The 17,761-nt window shown below is 41.5% G+C and overlaps 1 protein-coding gene across 7 annotated transcripts in view; it reads right to left on the bottom strand.

Annotated features, from left to right (window-relative positions):
* Positions 1–15,613, bottom strand: part of eya4 (EYA transcriptional coactivator and phosphatase 4) — a 48,917-nt gene extending 33,304 nt beyond the window's left edge. For 4 of the 7 annotated variants that reach the window (XM_020593455.1, XM_020593456.1, XM_020593458.1 and 1 more), the window contains exons 1-2: positions 15,202–15,613; positions 10,569–10,622 (exon numbers count right to left, since the gene is read on the bottom strand). In XM_020593455.1, coding sequence (XP_020449111.1) covers positions 10,569–10,601 — 33 coding nt within the window. In that variant the 5' untranslated portion in view covers positions 10,602–10,622; positions 15,202–15,613. The remainder of the gene's footprint in view (positions 1–10,568; positions 10,623–15,201) is intronic. The other 3 variants (XR_002274398.1, XM_020593454.1, XM_020593457.1) reach the window with 1 other exon arrangement.
* Positions 15,614–17,761: the final 2,148 nt, after the last annotated feature.

The raw sequence follows: 17,761 nt of genomic DNA, 5'->3' as shown, positions 1-17,761 counted from the left end.
AGCAGTCACCGGCCACATCGACCTGATCAGTGTTTGATTGTTGTGTCTTGTTGCTTTTCTTCTTTTGTCTCTCCTCTATCCACTCACCCCAACCGGTCGAGGCAGAAGGCCGCCCACCAAGAGCCAGGGTCTGTCGGAGGTTTCTTCTGTTAAAGGGAGTTTTTCCTCCCCACTGTCGCCAAGTGCTTGCTCAAGGGGGATTTGTTGGGTTTTCCCTATGTAATAATATTGATAACAGTAAGGTCTAGACCTTACTTTGTAAAGAGTCCTGAGATTACTTTTGTTGCGATTTGGCGCTATACAAATAAAATTTGATTTGATTTGATTCCTGTCTCTGACGCTGGCTGGTGTGTGTCAACCACAAAAGACACTTATGAAGGATGTTACTCACCACATAAACACAACCTCCATCTCTATCTGTCCTCCACATTCTCTCTCTCTGACACACACACACACACACACACACACACACACACCCATTTACCTGTCCCCTGCTCAAAGCTCTCTGCTCTCCCCATTTGTATGAGTGGTTATCGCTGTAGTAACTCTATCCCCTTCCTTTCATGTAAAATACATTGTGTGCCAAGCCTCCTCTCTCCCTGCCTCCCCCTCTCCCCCACCACCATCACCCCCCCAGTTCCCCCAGCCTGGGGAGGTGTAAAACTATCCCTCTCTTTATGCCTACAAAAATGCCCCTTTTTCAGGTGTAGTAGGAAGCTATAAAAGAAAAAAAAAAGAAGTGAGGGAGTGAAAGGGAAGAACAGGGTGAGTCTGTGGAGCAGGGAAGAGCTGGAGGTGGGAGGAAGAAGAGGAGGAGGAGGACTTCGGGTGAAAAGGTAGTCTCCAGAAAACATCTCTCCCTTTACAGCTAGGTGTACCTCTCTTTACCTGCCTATGCTCACATGAAATTGCCAAGAGCTGACTGGTGTTTCTCACAATTTAAAAGGGCACAAAAAAACAAAAGTATATTCACATGCAGTTTCTACACCAAAAGTATCACATGTCCTTGAGCCATTGTCTTCAAATAGCCCGAAGAGAGAAGAAGGGGACAAAAATAGAGCTAAAACTATATGCTCGCCTCTTCGTTCGGGCCCAAAGACAATACAAACAGCTTGCGAAATGAGAGCACAACATGTAGCATAGTTGCTTGCAGCTACAGTGTATGGCACAGAGATGTTACACTATTCAAGACAGCAAAGGAGTTACAGCAAAATTCAAAAGGGCTATTGGGTGTGTGCGGTCAAGCAGGTTGAAAAAGAAATGCACATATAGACAGATCTGGAGCCACTGAGAGTCTGGGCTACAGGGTGGCAATTTAAACTACAAATGAATCTGGGTTGTGGGTGGAAGTACACAACCAATCATTACTGAGGTTGCACCTCACTTGTAAACCCTTGTAGAACACTAATGTATGTATTGAACTTCACTCTTCAAGTGCTATTTGTCCAGCAGATGCAGCTGACTACATGTTGAACATATAGTCAAAAAATAGCATTAAAATAGAATCCAAAGATTATTTTTATTTAATCAACTTGTAGTAAATGTTTGGGGAGGACAAGTGGTGAAGACTCACTATCCTGGTGGTCTTCATATCTGCCATTCACAGTAAATCGGCTCCTCATTGTCTCAGAGAGTGAGGGGATCACAGACATGATTTAATGCAGCTTTACTCAATGGAGACAAATGAAAAGTCACTGATGGATGTTTGTGTATGCATGTGTGTGCGGGCTGGTTCTGCACTGTTAATTCTGAAGCGTTTGGCCTCCACTGCCCCTGCTCAGCTAATCTGATGAGAGTGATTAAAAAAACAACTGGGGGAAACCTAAACCAGTCCATGGCTGACCAGGCCCACACACACACACACACACACACACAAGCAATCACTCTACTCAGCGGCACAGAAACACACAGCTCAATAAGAAATATCTAAAGGTACGATATTTGCATCGGGGACGGAATATCATAGCATGAACTGAATGGATAACCGTATAACATTTTATTGAAATAATGATTAATCAATTAAGTGAATATCGGCAGTCCTAAATAATTGATATGAATGACTCTCTGTATCTGAGTCGATACGTGACTCCCAGGTTCATGCTGTGTATGAGTCACAGCACAAATGCAATCACAGATCAGTCTCCAAGGTACAGGTTTTGACATTATACAGGATATAATATTACAAATACATCCAGAAGTGGAAAGTAACTAAGTACATTTATTCAAGTACTGCACCCAAGTACAATTCTGAGGTATCTGTATTTTACTTGAGTATTTTCATTTTGTGCTACTTCATACTTTGTACTCACTACATCTATGTGACAGCTTCTTTTCCAAATCAGTTAAAACACTATAATCATAACATTTATTGAACCTCAGTGTAACTTCCACCCACTACCCAGTAGTAATTCAAATTATAAGCATAAAAGGTAGTTAAAGTTAGCTCTTCCTTTACCAGCTGTAACATTAAATGTGATGTACACAATAGTTATAATCAAATAATATAATGAAAATCAATGTAAACATTGCCATTCTGCACAATGAGTACTTTTACTTTTGGTATATTAAGTATACTTTATGCCAATACCTTTGTACTTTTACTTACATAACATTTTAAAAGCAGGACTTGTACTTGTAAGAGAGTGTTTTTACACTGTGGTACTGCTACTTTTATTTAAGTAAGGGATCTGAGGACGTCTTCCACCACTGACTCTGGTTTCTTCCCACAGTCCAAAGACATCCAGGTTCTCTAAAGTGGTATGAATGGAAATATGAATGGTTGTCTGCATCTATGTATCAGCTCTGTGACAGACTGCTGGTCTGTCCAGGGTGTACCCTGCCTCCTGACCAATGTCTGCTGAGACTGGCTCCAGCCCCCCACCTCGCAACCCTCTGCAGGATAAGTGGTAAGGATATAACAATACCAAAAACCCACAGTACAGTATTGCTACGCTAAAGAGTCCATGATACAGTATTTATCATAATATTAAAAAAATGAAGATGAAAAAATGTCCTGCACTAAACAATAAATTGGTTTTTTTTTTAATAATGTACATAACAGACAATGCAGCAGTCAGTAGCAGTCCTTTTTATGAGATAAAATAAGATAATATATTATTGCAGCAGCTGAATCTTGTAAATAAAGCAAGTTGCTGTCATCAGCATTTTAAGGACAAACCATATACGTCAGGCTGCATTCTAGAAAAATTTATAAAATGATAAAATTCTACATTTATAATATAAAATGGTGCAGCCTTAAAAAATAAAGAAATGAATGAAACTGAAGAGATGAGATAAGAAGATATACAGTGAGTGTAAGAAGCCTTAATAAATGGAGTGAAGGGGATGCTGAAGGATTAACTAACACTTAAGACAAATAAACCCACTGGTATTTATATGGACACCAGTGTTCAACTTGATGAAATGGAGAATAGAACCAGCGGACTAGAAAAGTAAGAGCTCCCCTCTGCTGCTATTGCCGGCCGGGATTGGCTCCGCCCTGCCCCCCCCCCCCCCCCCCCTCCCCACCCCAACCTTAGCCACAGCTACCGCACCCCTCGCTCAGCCCCCATGCCACAGCCTTCCCCCCTCTGAGTCCACCAATCCCCCCGCGAACACCTTCACATCCCATCATGAAGGGAGATGCATGTGTGTGTGTGCATGTGTGAGCAAAGAACTGAAAAGCAAAAACTGTACTTGCAAGTGTTTGTGTGTTAAGATGGAGTCTAATCCTAAGTGTGTGTGTCCGTGGTGGTCATAACTGGAGTGTGTGTTTGTGGGCCTGTGTGTGTGTAAGTGCGTGTCTGTAGCAGCAGCAGCAGCATCAATTATTAAAGCTAATCTCATTAGGCCTCAGATCCCTTTCAGACGCTTTTAATTAAATGATGAATGGCCTCCCAGCTGCCTGTTAAATAATGCTGCTCATGACATCACAGTGCATGTGAGAGGTACAACATAAGGTAGGTATCCTTAGAAAACTTTCAAAAGACAAATAGGTATGGTCTCTCACACACACACACACATACACACACACCATCTGCTCTAAGATTCAATATACAGTGGATTATTAGGAGTTACTGCTGTCCTGTGCACCGAGGAGAGCGAACAGGAATTGAATGTCTCAGAAGTTGCAAGCTGTTCCCTCATACCAGGGCCTGAAACACTTAATGCCATCTTCTTAATAAAATCACTCACAATACCATATGTCTGAGAAAAAGGAAGGCAGATTGAGGGAGAAGGGAATGCACGTCAATGTGGAGAAGGACAAAGGGAAGGGTGGAAAGTAAAAAACAGGATGGTGAAGAGCTCCAGGGTGTGGGAACGATATAGGTAAAGGCAGACAAAGAGAACCAGTCCATAGGCCAAATTAGAGAATGACAGCAACAGGTAAAGCACAGGACAGGTAAGGGTGCCAAAGCACCCTGGGCTCTAGACGACATGGACCTGGTTATGAAAACACCCATAATCCCTTCTGTTTCTCAACTCCCCTCCCTGCATCATCCACCTCCTCCCTCTGCTCTTGGGCTGGCTCTGTATTGGATTGCTGACTTTACAATGGGCCCTGAATCATCACTCTAGCCAGAGAGACGCAGGAAGGGATGAAGATGTGGGCAGAGACAGGGATGGTGGGACAGAAATACAGACAGAATGGAAGATTCAAAACTCAAGGATAGGGAGAGTAAAGTGCGTCAGTATTTTTAAACTGTTGTATTGCTACTTTTACTTAAGTAAGGGATCTGAGCAGTTTTTCCTTCATTGGTTAATACTGCCACAAACATATACTGTACATCAATATGAACCTGCAAAGTTTAACGTTAACTCTCGTCTTTTTCAAAATCACCGTGCCCTGTTGTAAAAATCTAAACTTAAAAACCATAAAAATATGGTGTAATGTGAGATTCTAATGATTATAAAGTGTCTCTGTTCTCATTTAGACAGAGCTCCCCTAAAAGGCTGTTATTGTTACTCAGATTAGGGTTGTACAGATCCAATACGCCACATACTGACCTTATCAAGAGGATTAGATATCAGCCATGATGTGACAGATCCACACACAAAAAAAACATTTCTTCACCAAGGTCATTATCAAATTTTTCTATTTCTGCTATCAGTTATATTGACTGAGTCACAGTGGCCTGCTGACTCTGTTTTTTTGGCATCACAGCAATCCCTGGCCTCATGTTACATTACATAAAAATACCTCAAGTGAGTTCTATCTAATGAGATACACAGATTTTACATTTGGGGAAAACACTCCTGTACCAGATCAGTGTTCCATATTGGAGACACCCTAATTTGAGGAATTCAAATTTGTGTCAGAAATTTAGATCTGTGCATTTCTGAATCAGACACGAGGCAAATTTCAAATCGGTTATTTGGAAAGAGATTTTGTGCTTAAATAATTTGCCAATCGATTAGCGGCTCAACAGAGAACTAGCTGACAACAATTCCGATAATCTGATTAAAAATATATACACATTACATATAATGATAATAATGGTTCAGTGTTTCTTTATCAAGCACAAATGCCTGACATGTCGGTTCCTGATCCTTAAACTAGAACATTTGCTGCTTTGTTTTTAATTGTTAATTAAATATCTTTGAGTTTTGGACTGATGCTCTGACAAAACATTACACACCTTATCACAAGAACAAACAATATAGAGCAGATATAAGAGAAATAAAGTTAATTAAAAAATAAAAAAATGAATCAGTGGACTAATCAATAATGAAAACCATCATTAGTTGCAGCCTTAGTCTGAAGTATCAGCTCAGCCCAGAGACACAGGTTGCAGCCCGGCTGGCCTTGGCGTCCCCTCTGCTACCTCTCTGATTCTTCACCACGGAGAGAGAGAAATCCAATCTCCCAGCAAAGCGGCAGAGGAAGTTCTCGCAGCAGGCAGGTCTGGCAGGTTCCTCTATTACCAAAGCACAATTGGTGCAATTTCATTTCTTTCCCAATAAAATGAGGAAATATGCTCCTTTTTTTTTGTAACCAATGGCAGATGAGCATTTGGCCAGAAGACTAGGCCGAATAAAAGTTAGACTGCTCTATCAAGGACTCTATTTAAGGAAGTTGCTGGGAGCTAAGAATAAAATCTTTAACTACTTTACTGACTACATCTGTTTCTTCTAATTTTTGGAAGAGTTTGAATTCAGTGTCATTTCTGCTGTAGTTTCTTTAAGAATTTATCATGCTAAAATGTTCAGTACTGTGAAATAGCATCTGGCAGTACTATGATTTGCATTAAAAACTCTGACTAATCAATACAGTGAGGAATCTTGGCAGGAAATCTTGTGCCCTGATTGACTTCCATTAAACCAGCATGGTCACATCACGAGACGGTCTCCGCTCAGATGACCTCAGCCGTCCCACACCACAGAAAGCGTATGTGTATAACAGACAAAGCAACACCTACACACTCACACATGGCAGACACTTAGGCACACATATCCTGTGGTTTCCTGTCTGGTACGTTCCTCTAGAAAGCCCACGCCGGTTGCTCTGGGTTTCTAGATGGATTCTCCAGTCTGTTTGGGGGGTTTGACTCTGTCAGACTATGACTGGCTCGCAGGCTGTCTGTGACCTGCTGACCTCACACCTAGCTGACTTTGCTTCACTGTGCAGACTCTCGCTCAGCTCTTTTATATATGAGTTGCAAATGATCTGAGCCAAAGTTAAGAACTGAATAGGTTTTGATGATAGACAGTTGTTTTGGTCTTAGATAAATGTCTAAATAAAGGGGTTTTTCACATTTGATATGGGATTCTTTATGTGTAGTACTCACAGCAGGTATTCAAAATCCAGCAGAGCCTGGGAAAAGTTCAGAAATTGCCAGTTCACTTTGATGGTGAATCTAATACTTCGTTAAGGTACTGTAATCCAGAGTATGTTACACTGTAAAAATGGACCATCATGGTGGAAAATCTGCCTATTTGCTCTCTTACCAAATTTTTGATGACAAGATCAATATCACAATCATGTCTGTCTGCTAAATACGGCCAGCCACTAGTTAGCCGCTGTGGTTTGTAAGAATAAATTAAGCGTTCTCTTCGTTCAATCCACACGGACTCCGACCCGCATTTGGCTGTCTGTCTTCAGAAACAGATGTCCTGTCAGCAGCAGCAGCTCCAGAGCAGCTAAGACCACAGGAGCCGGCTATTTTGTCTTCACCAGGATGACTGACAGCAGAAATGTAGGCTGGAAGGAATCACTGGTTTTAGGCTCCCAGCATCACTTATTATAACTTGATCAATCATGTTCGTTTAGCATATAATCATCAACATCTTCCTGTTGCGTTAAAGCCCTTTTGGCACAATACACATTTTGCTTCCTTTTTTTTTTTTAATCTCATCCATGTCACATCTCCTTTGCCCAAGTTATCAACCATAATAATGACTTCTATTTCATTCACATGTGTCTGAAACTTTCTCTTCTCTCAGTTCAGCTTTAGACGGAGGTGACAAGACGTCTGACCTGCTCTCAACACTCAGCTGTCAACTAAACTTAAATCTTACAAGAATCGCTGTACACTAAGCTGAAATTGAAGTGCACCCCGGTGCCACAACAAGGTTGCCAGCCTACCAAAATGATGCTAGGGGGTAGCTGTTACACTCCACACTCCTATAATCTGTCTACATGCCTTGTCGTCGGGCAGATTTTGAACTGACTGTCTGTGACGCCGATCAGGGCAATCAGGGTTGGGCTGCGCTCGTATTTAGCTACTGCTGCTGCATGTAAGTTTGTGTGAATGTGTCTGTATGGGGTTGTAGGGGTGAAAGAGGGGTGCAACCTGACCCTTTTCCTCCTCTAACTTGGTCTCTCTCTCTTTCTTCGCCTTTCTCTCTCTCTCTCTATCTCACACACACACAAACTGGGACAGCTGCCATACTCTGGGCCTCTCCCAGTGCACCAAAGGAAAAGGCTACAGCTAAAAGAACCTTTTTCCCCCCCTCTTTTTTCATCCCTTTTTCTTCCTCCTCCATCTCAGGGCCATACATTTAAATCCTGTAAGGCTCCCCGGGATCAACAAACACCACCGCTCCCCTCATCTCTCACTGCTTCCTCCATAAGCCAACAGACTGGAGACTCGGGGCTCTGTTGGATCAAGAGCCATGAATCTGTGTGGAGTTTGTGAGTGTGTACTCAGCAACTTATGCTGGCCTCTCTTTACTAAATATCTGCTTATGTTTAAACTAACTGATCCTAAATTCAGAATGTAACATTTGATCCAAACACCATCATCAATGTCTCTTCATTATCATCTCCCAAGCATCGCTCAAAAGCAACAACAGTCACCCCCTTTTCTCCAAAGGATAACAGGTGGAGTGAGACACTTAAACAAGCTAAAAGTAGCATTATGGGGCGAACCACTGTTGGCCCTGCCTCAGGCTCCTTCCAGCGCTCCCTGAGGACCCCAGACGGCAGGCTGGCCCTCGGCAGGCAGGCGGCCAGAGGGGACACCTGACCATAACCCAGATGACACACAATGGATGTGGTGGGAAAAGACTGAGTGGAGGAAGTAAGCGACAGTGGGGACTTTAAAGGGTAGAAGGGAGGAGTGGGTGTATCAGGTATCAGCAGACAACTCCCCGAAACTTTGTGTGTGAGGTCCACGCTGTTTTCTTAGTCACCCGAGAAATGCCTAATTCAGTGAAGCGGTGCGTGGAAAGAATTAGCCACATTGAGTTTAAATATTAAACAAGTGGAAAGCATTCCAAGGAAATTAATTGCAACTACTGAGCCCATTTACAAATTAAAACCTCCATTTTCAGTTAAATTTAGAATGAGCCTGTGAAAGCTGTCAGTCACTCTGTAGGTTTCAGTTGTAATCAGAGTGAGAGCACATAAAGCACATAACTGGAAAGAATTTTTTTTTTATTAGAAATTCCAAATGATTGATCTCGTCTCCTCAGTTGTAATTATTTTCTTGTTTACTTCAGTTTCTCTGCTATTAATCTTTGGGCTTTGGAGCATTGGTGGGGTAAAACAAGACATTTGAAAGTGTCAACTTGGGCACTTTTTCCAACAGTTAACAAACCAATCAATTCATCATTTAATTGAGAAAATAATCAATAGTTGCATTCCTACATGGCAGTTAAGTATAGCTGTACCTGCTTGGCTAACCTTGTCAGTTCACTGATTACATTTTCTTATACAATGAACATGTCACCCTGCCTTACATACAGTTATGACCTCCCCATTGTTATCAGAGATAACACTGGTGCACCTCTCCAAAATATTTTAACTAGACCCAAATCATAACCTGATTAACATAGGATTTTTTTTTTTTTTTAAACAGTGCTTTCATTTTAGATTGTGTTCCTTTAAACCTGGTAATTAAAGCTGTAAACTGAATGCAGACTATACACTGTATACCCAAAACTTCATCACATCAGTGAAACCAAATACGGAATAAAAAATAAATACTAGACTAAAACACATTTAAATGACCAAGCTAGACCAAACATTTCCAGAAGTCACAAATCTCAGTCTGTGTGGAATGATTAAAATCTCTGTCCTTGCTCTGAGCTCTTATTTCCAACCTGAACAATTAATCAATGTCTTTGAGCTGCAGCTCAAATTCACATTATAAATGATATCACCGCCCTATTTAAAGCAGGTGAAGTAATTGTGGAATATGGATATCAATATTTGATGTTCGGATGGCAGCAATACAAGATGGATGGTCCTCTTTCTACTTTTCTTCTTTCTTAATAATTCTCTCTGTGTTTTGCATTGGTTGTGTGCATGTACGGTACCGTACATGCACACAAACGTGAGTGACACTCCTTCGCTGGGGTCAGCCTGTAATCTAAACCAGGGCGAGTCTGACAGAGCAACACAAAAAGTGGGAGAAAAACAACATACTTCATGTGCTCTGCCCCACTTTGTGCTATTATTACTGTCGAGGCTGGCAGGTCAGAGGGAGAGAGAGAACTAAGCTTGATGGAGGAGGAGGAGGAGATGAAATTACACCTGTTCTGGTGGCTGACTAACGACTTTGAAATGCGAGTGGACCTTGCTCGCCGCCAAAATCATTTTCCCAACAATACAGCCTGATCTTTAAACAAGCAGAACTGGGACGCTGTCCTCGCATGACGCAAAAACAGCCTGCTGTGCTGAGACACTTACAAACCCTGTGGCTGTGTGTGCATGTGTGTGTGTGTGTGTGTGCCATCGTGCATGGCTGAGGTCTAAAAGACATGGTATAGATTCAAAAATACACTTCATTTAGTTAATCAGTTTTTTTTTTCATGACTATGGATTTGCTTAAATTGCATGTAGACCTATATTAACAAATTCACCTACACACTCCCGTGCGTGCGCACACACTATTCTTAAATTGCTGTCTATGTCCAAGTGTCATTCACTCTGACTGCTGCCATATGGTTACTGTATACTCACGGATCCACATCTGCTGTGTGTTACCACACACGCATGCATAGACACACATCCATTGCACCAATACCTCAGACATGTCTAGCTGATACAAGGAACACACACACACACACACACACACACACACACACACACACACAAATGCATACAGTAGCTTTTAACTCACCATCTGCTCGCTGAGGTCCTGTGAGGCCTCCATGGGTTCTTGCGCTGTGATCCACTGCATTCAAAGGGACAAAAAATTAGAAAATAAGATGTGGGTCAGTGGATATAAAATGAAAAAGTCACCTTTTTTAATTTACCTGTGCACAGGTTTAATGGTAAACGATCACCTGTACCATCTGTTTTGCAGGGATGTTGATGGAAAGAACACTTCAAACACTTGCCCATGTATTTGCCAAATACAATCGCTTACAGTCACATTAATGCTGATACCACCCACCATACTGTATTATTTTCCTTATTCATGTCTGCATGCATCTGTCAGTTAGACCTTCTGTCGATGTGTTTATGTGTGAGCAACAGGAGACCGAAGGAGGGAAGCGGCAGCATTAACTTCAGCATATCATCTTCAGCCCAGGGTGAAGTGGAGAGATAATTGCAGAAGTAAATATCAACAATGAAAATAGAGAAGTGTAAATGATATGGCTGCTTGGCTGCCTATGGACCATAGACACCATGGCTGACTAGCACATGAAGACAGTGAGTGACCCTATTAATACTAGACAGGAGACAGGTTGGCGCAGGAGTCTGGAGGCTGAGATGATTGTCTAGAACTGAAGTCAGATAAGATGTTGCAATCAGAAAAATGAAGACATTGTTTTGTTTGTTTTGCTACTGTCATGCAGTGACGCTGCAACAAAAGTCCCGGTCAAAAACAATGGGAGACAATGCCATCATCCCAACAGAATGGAACAAAATGGCTCCTCTAAGCTATATTGTGCAAAGGCCGTCAGGAAGGTTTGACAACGGAACAAAAGAGTAGGCTGCAAAGACACGCACTCACACGCACAACACAAAAGTCCTTCCCTGTCACTAGATCTGTGGTTCCCACCGAGGGTGTTAAGGAGTGCCACTGAACCGTTTCCAGCTAATTTTGCCCATGGAAAAAAAATTACTTTCAATTTTTATGTATGCACTTGCTCTATTTCACTTCATCTTAAGTGACTAGATGTTCAGTGGTGGAAAGTAACCAAGTATATTTTCTTAAGTACAGTTCTGAGGTATCTGTACTTTGAGTATTTTCATTTTGTGCTACATCATAATTCTACTTCACTACATTTTAGAGACAAATCTTTTACTTTTTACTCCACTGCATCTATTTTATGACTTTAGTTACTAGTTACTTTTCAAGGTCAGATAAATAAAGCATAATCAGAAGATTTTATGTATCTCTGGTGGAAAACTCACAAGCTACCCAGTGGTACTTCACAGTATAAGCCAGTTAATACCCCCACCACCTTTACCAGCTGCAACATTAAATATGATGTACACAACAATACATCAATAACTATAGTACAGTAATATGATACATTAATGTTAAATGCCATTCTCCACAATGCGAGTACTTCAAGTATATTATGATGCCATTATTTTTGGACTTTTACTAAAGTAACATTTTGAATGCAGGACTTTTTTACTTGTAACAGAATATTTTACACTGTGGTACTGCAGCAAAAACTTACTCCACTGCATTTATTGGATAACTTTAGCTACTAGTTACTTTTCAGAATCAGATTAACTACAAAAAAAATACAGTATAATCATAAGACTTTATGTGTGGGGAAATTCAACAGCTACCCAGCAGTAATTCAAATAGACAGTTAACATCAGCTCCACCTTTACCAACCTGACCAACACAAACATGATATACATCACTGCCATTCTACATAATGAGTACTTTATCTTTTGGTACTTTAAGTATCTTTTGATGATACTACTTTTGTACTTTTACTTAAGGAACATTTAGAATCTAGTACTTTTACTTGTAAGACTATTTGTACACTGTTTTTTTTTTTTTTTTGGTACTTTTGCTTAAGTAAACAATCACAGTACTTCTTCCACCACTGCATCTGTGTATATATCGGTGTATTTGTGTATGTGATAGCCTGTATGTGTGAATATGTCCAGTTTACTCTTCTAGAAAAGGTTTGTCCTTAAACATGGTATGAACACCCAAGTCGGCGTGTGCGCGCGCGCGCGCCCGGTTTTACATGCATTGTGGGAACTTGTTACACATTCACACACTCGCCTTCTTCATGGCGACCTATTTGTCCCAACCGCTGAGTTTTGGGGTGAGGGCGGACTGGGGTGAGGCAAGTTAGCGGTTAAGTCTCCAGGTTACGAGTCAACGTAAAGTCCCCGCGAAGCATGAAAAAAAAAAAAACGCGCGTGTCTGCGTGCTCGTGCGCTGCGGAGTTTCCTGGCTTGAGCCTTTAAACTAACTGGCATCCTTTTAATTTTTCATAGCGTTCAGCTCCTCCTCGCCTGAAACCGAAGACAATAATGCGTCTCTCAGGTGAATTGATTTGAGACCAAGCCTCCCTCACCCCTTCTCTGTCGCTCCCTCTCTCACCTCTGCGGAGGGCAGAAGCAGCCCTGTGTCTGGGTGCGTTTCACTCTCCCCCTCCATGATATAGAACCTCTTTAGCAGGGGATGTAGCGGACGACACGACAAATAGGCAGAAAACGTAAAGAATATACTGAAAAGTGAAAGGCATCAAAGTGGAGCCTTTATAGCATATTGGCCTTTTAAAAACAGAAGCCAAAACTGGCTAAATGTTCTTAAATTGTGCTACAGGCTGAAGAGCAGCCGCTTTTGCTCACCTTCTACGTGTTGTATCCCACTACACACGGCTGCCTCTCACGGCCCTAAAGCCTCCCAGTAGTTACCTGACACTGCACAGTAAATCAATAACGCCTGTCATTTCCTTCAGCGTCCCAGAAGAGAGAATTAGATTTCTCACTATGGCTATTGACAGCGACATAAGAAACACATATGGGACGGCGGAGGGTTTGAAAGTGGACTGCCCAGCTACACTGCGGTATGATTTCACGCTATAAAAGCCGAAGAGAGGAATATGTTGAACAAACCGCAGACTGCTGCTTGGCCGGAGAGGTTGTAGTGAAAAGTCACATTCGGTTCGACTCATATCTCACTGACAATCGTTTTACGCACAAATCGATCTCAGATGACACAGTTAAGGATTTATCTTGTCAAATGCCTGTTCGAACGGAAGATGCAGATTCTCCTTCTCACTTAACTCTGGATTTAATTGAACCACATTTACTATTCTCGGCAGCAACACTGAACACACACACACACACACACACACACACACAACTTTTATTAGTGGGAATCTTTCTGTGCGTAATTCAAAAAATATCTAGAATATATGGACCAGGTACCTATAATACAAATATTTAAGAAAAACCACAAATGTCTTGATGCATTTTTTTATTGCTATTAAAATGAAAGAGAGAAAGAAATGAAGGGTGTGAAGCCTTCTCACTGCAACACAATGATAAATTAAAATGTGATCAGATTCCGCTCCAAAGCCAAATTCTACAGAGATGTCTTATCTCCTCACTAAAACACCGATAATGATCCTGCAACATAAAACTAATAAAAGACAGAAACAAACAAAGAAATAAAGAAAAAAGTATGACACCGAATGGCAGAATTTAATGGATCATACAAAAACCCCTTACACTTGTATTTTTATAAACGCCAATCTACTATTCTTCTTACAAATAACACAACACTACTTCAAATGTTTATTCTAAATGGTCAAACTCCTGTTTTATTTTAAAAGGTGCCAGAACAATAATTTTTCTGTCTCTATGTGCAGGACTTTTATCATCTTCCCCATATCTCCACACATCAAATCCCGTTCATCCATCGCTTGCGCATTAATGCGCGTTGGTTAAGTATGAGTCCTTAATGTGAAATCTAATCCGTATAGATTACGGCGCAGATGGCCCTATCAGATTTTGAGTCGGCGCGTAACTTGTCATGTTGTTAGGCACAGGCCAATAGCCGGAGGCCATTCAAGCCCTGAGAGTCCGGCCGTAGATCCGCGTTTCCTACATATCAAATATAAACACAAACTCCACGTGGGATAAGATGAGAGATGGAGAGAAAACCCGTGGAACCACGGAGGTGTGGGGCAGAGCACCGTGGCCACACAGAGCCATACAATCCTCCATCTGTCCACTGATGAAATCTGGGTAAAAAGATGTGGAAACCGCACTGATCTGCACTTACAGATGACCAGGCTGCACATTGATATCAGATTAAAGCCAAATGTTTTTTGTTTTTTTTATCAAATAACATTTTCTTGAAACGGATCATGGAAACCTATTTCTTACACGAACGGGATAGATTAAATTCCGGTTAATTTACTGGCAATAAGATCATGTTGTTTTTACATGAAATCTGTAGGAAGATCAAAATCTATTTAAGGACGTTTAACCTGTCGTGGTGGGTTTAAGTTTGGACTCCATCCCAAACTGAGTCACGTGAGACATGGACAGCGGCTTAAAAATGAGCTCTTCTGACAACAATATAAGATATCAAAGAAGTTTATAATTTTGCCAATGTTGTCAGATGTGAAATACAAACAGCTGATAAACCTTGTTCTACACGTTTTAAATTAAGACACGCTTTGCTAATTACTTATTTTAAAAAATCATTAAATGAATCAGACTGAACCGAAGTCGACTATGACAAACTGTCACTGACCTGTTATTTGGCAGAGTAAAACCACGTCTGTGATTGAAATAAAAAGTAAACATACCTGCGTTAAAATATTCTCGTCCTGTGAAATCAGCTCCAAGACTTCCTTCACTCCTTGGAAGCTCTCATTATCAAATGCAGCGTGGTCGCCGCACAGCTCTCCCTGCTGTTTGCAGGCTGTCACTGGATCAAAACACTTCAGCCACTGCGGGCCATTACCACAGCAAGAGTTCAAGAAAACAAGGCTGGGGAGTTAGTCAGACTCGATGAAACACATTTACAAACTCGGCCGCACGTCCCAGGACTCGCTTTCACTGACGAGACCGCTTAGTTGTGCGCGACACGACATTATTTTAAGTCGGCGTCCAAGTTTGCGCACCAGGCTGCTCAGAGGAATTAGGCTCACTTCATTATTGAACCCCCTGCCTCTGCGCATGCGTCCAGCTGCCATGTGGGCACTACTGGGCGAGCGTCCAACGGAGTAACGGGGTTCAGGGGGGAGGGAGGGAGGGGTGGGGGATACCGAAATGACATTCTTATTAATAGTTTGGCCCAAATGACGTACTTACAGTTTTATTTATCCCATCAGAGCAAAATCAACTGACCAGCCTGCATCTATCTATCTATCTATCTATCTATCTACCTATCTATCTATCCATCCAGCCATCCAGCCATCCATTCTATAAAAATCATGACAAGCAAAGAAAAAAACATTTTTTTTATGTTTTTTCAAAATGCTTCTTAGTAATTTTATGTAAAATGAATAGAGCCAAAGTTCCCTGGCATCACATAGTCTACACAAATACTAAAAAAAAACAACATATAGTTTTGTGGCAATGACTGACTCATCAGGCCCTGACAGAAGGTCATTTCCTGGCAAAGCAAAAGTGAAAAAGAGCCAGCAGGGAGAAAAGGAAGCAGTCAGTTCATTTTCAGTTCTTTTTCATTTATTTCATTGTCCTTAAATGTGTCTGCTTCATTGCTGGTACAATAATAAGAATAAAAATAATTATAGGAATTTGCCACATCATAAACTGCTCTGGTGACCTCTTGAAAAAAAAAATGTAGGTATGGTGGAGACATAAAAGTGGCTCTCAAAAGCAAAAGTCAAAAAACATTTACTGGATTTATTTATTTTAACAATAACCAAGTCACAGCAACAGCAAACTAGAGGGACCACTGAAGTGACACAGAGGGTGTTGATGGCATTGACAATTTTTGTACCCACTGGGCCAAAGTTGGGATTGTAAAAAAAGAGATGCTAACTTGTCTTTGGAGCAACTTACTTGGTGGTGTGGCATGATATTCTGTTTGGAGAGAGCAGGGGCGGATCTAGAACATTGGACAGGGAGGCCAGCCTGGGGCACAGACTCAGAGAGGGATGGCACATTTGAAATGCATATTAATAAACCCATAGTTCAAATAATGAAGCATACATGCTTAAGAATCAAACTGTTTATTATGTGTAAAAATGAACCAGTGCTTTTCTTTACTTTGGCTGCACTCCTTTATTGTCAGTCAGCATCACATATGTACATGAGGACCCTAGTCTATGAGGTGACACTGCTTTAAAACTGAGCTTTGTAATCATTTATTACCTGGACTACACAGGATATGCACTGCAAAGTCATACAATACCATGCGTAGCAGGCATGACATTGCATGATGAGTGATGTGTGTGTGTGTGTGGCCTTGTTTATATAAACAAGTCAGAAAGGAACACTGGGAGCACACTGGAAGTCATGTCAGGGGACCAGAGGCCGGGCCCCACAACCACTCCATTGAATTTTATGAAAATGACGGGTTGTAAGGTTAGTGCATGTGCTGGCATTGGTTAAGGTTAGGCAAGTAGTTATTCTGATTATGGTTAGGGTAGAACTCCTGGAAATGAATGTAAGTCTATGCTGACCGCACATGTACTCACATCTGTTTAATGTCTAAGCTGAAACCCAAAGTTGGACAAATATCTGCTGTTCGGGTCTGTGTCTGTTGTGGGGTTTACGTCAGGGCCTTAGCGCTCCTGTTGGCTGGTTGGTAGGGCTGCACAAGTGTGATACCTAACACACTGTGTCACCAGCCAGTTCTTTTCTATCAATGAGCTTTGCTGGAGGCCATACAATGTAATATACCCCCCACCCACCTCCATGCAGATGCCCCAACCAACCAGTAAAAAATTGCCAGTGCAGCAATTAGCGCATGATCCCTCTCTGGCTTCCCACTCCACTGGAAGCAGGTTTTCTTTCTTTGCAGTGTAAACGCAAGTTTTGAAGCAAAACCATTTAACTTTACATTTTTGCCATTTTGTGCAGTTTTTTTATGGTCAGGAATCGTTCCGAAGTTTCTATTAACAGCAAAGTTTAGCTGCTGTCATACCCTCTGTTTGTTTTCAGTCCTGTTAGACCTCTTCAGTATGACTAAGGCCTAACCTGTTGTTCTTTCCTCCCTGTCCCTACCACAGCAGACTCAAGCCTGAACCCTGCTGCTCAGTGATTGACACATTCTGGCAGAATAAATTAAAACCTCAAGCTGTGACAGAGCCCAAAATAGCAGGAAGCTGTCGCTGACCTGCAGTCTCTAGCGCCACATGTCAGCAAGCTTAAAAAACTTGGCAGAACATTTTG

The sequence above is a fragment of the Monopterus albus genome, unplaced genomic scaffold (assembly GCF_001952655.1).
Source record: "Monopterus albus unplaced genomic scaffold, M_albus_1.0 scaffold19.1, whole genome shotgun sequence".
In the NCBI taxonomy this organism is placed as follows: Eukaryota; Metazoa; Chordata; class Actinopteri; order Synbranchiformes; family Synbranchidae; genus Monopterus; species Monopterus albus.
The sequence above is the reverse complement of the archived record's forward strand: the minus strand, read 5'-3'. Positions and strand labels throughout refer to the sequence as shown.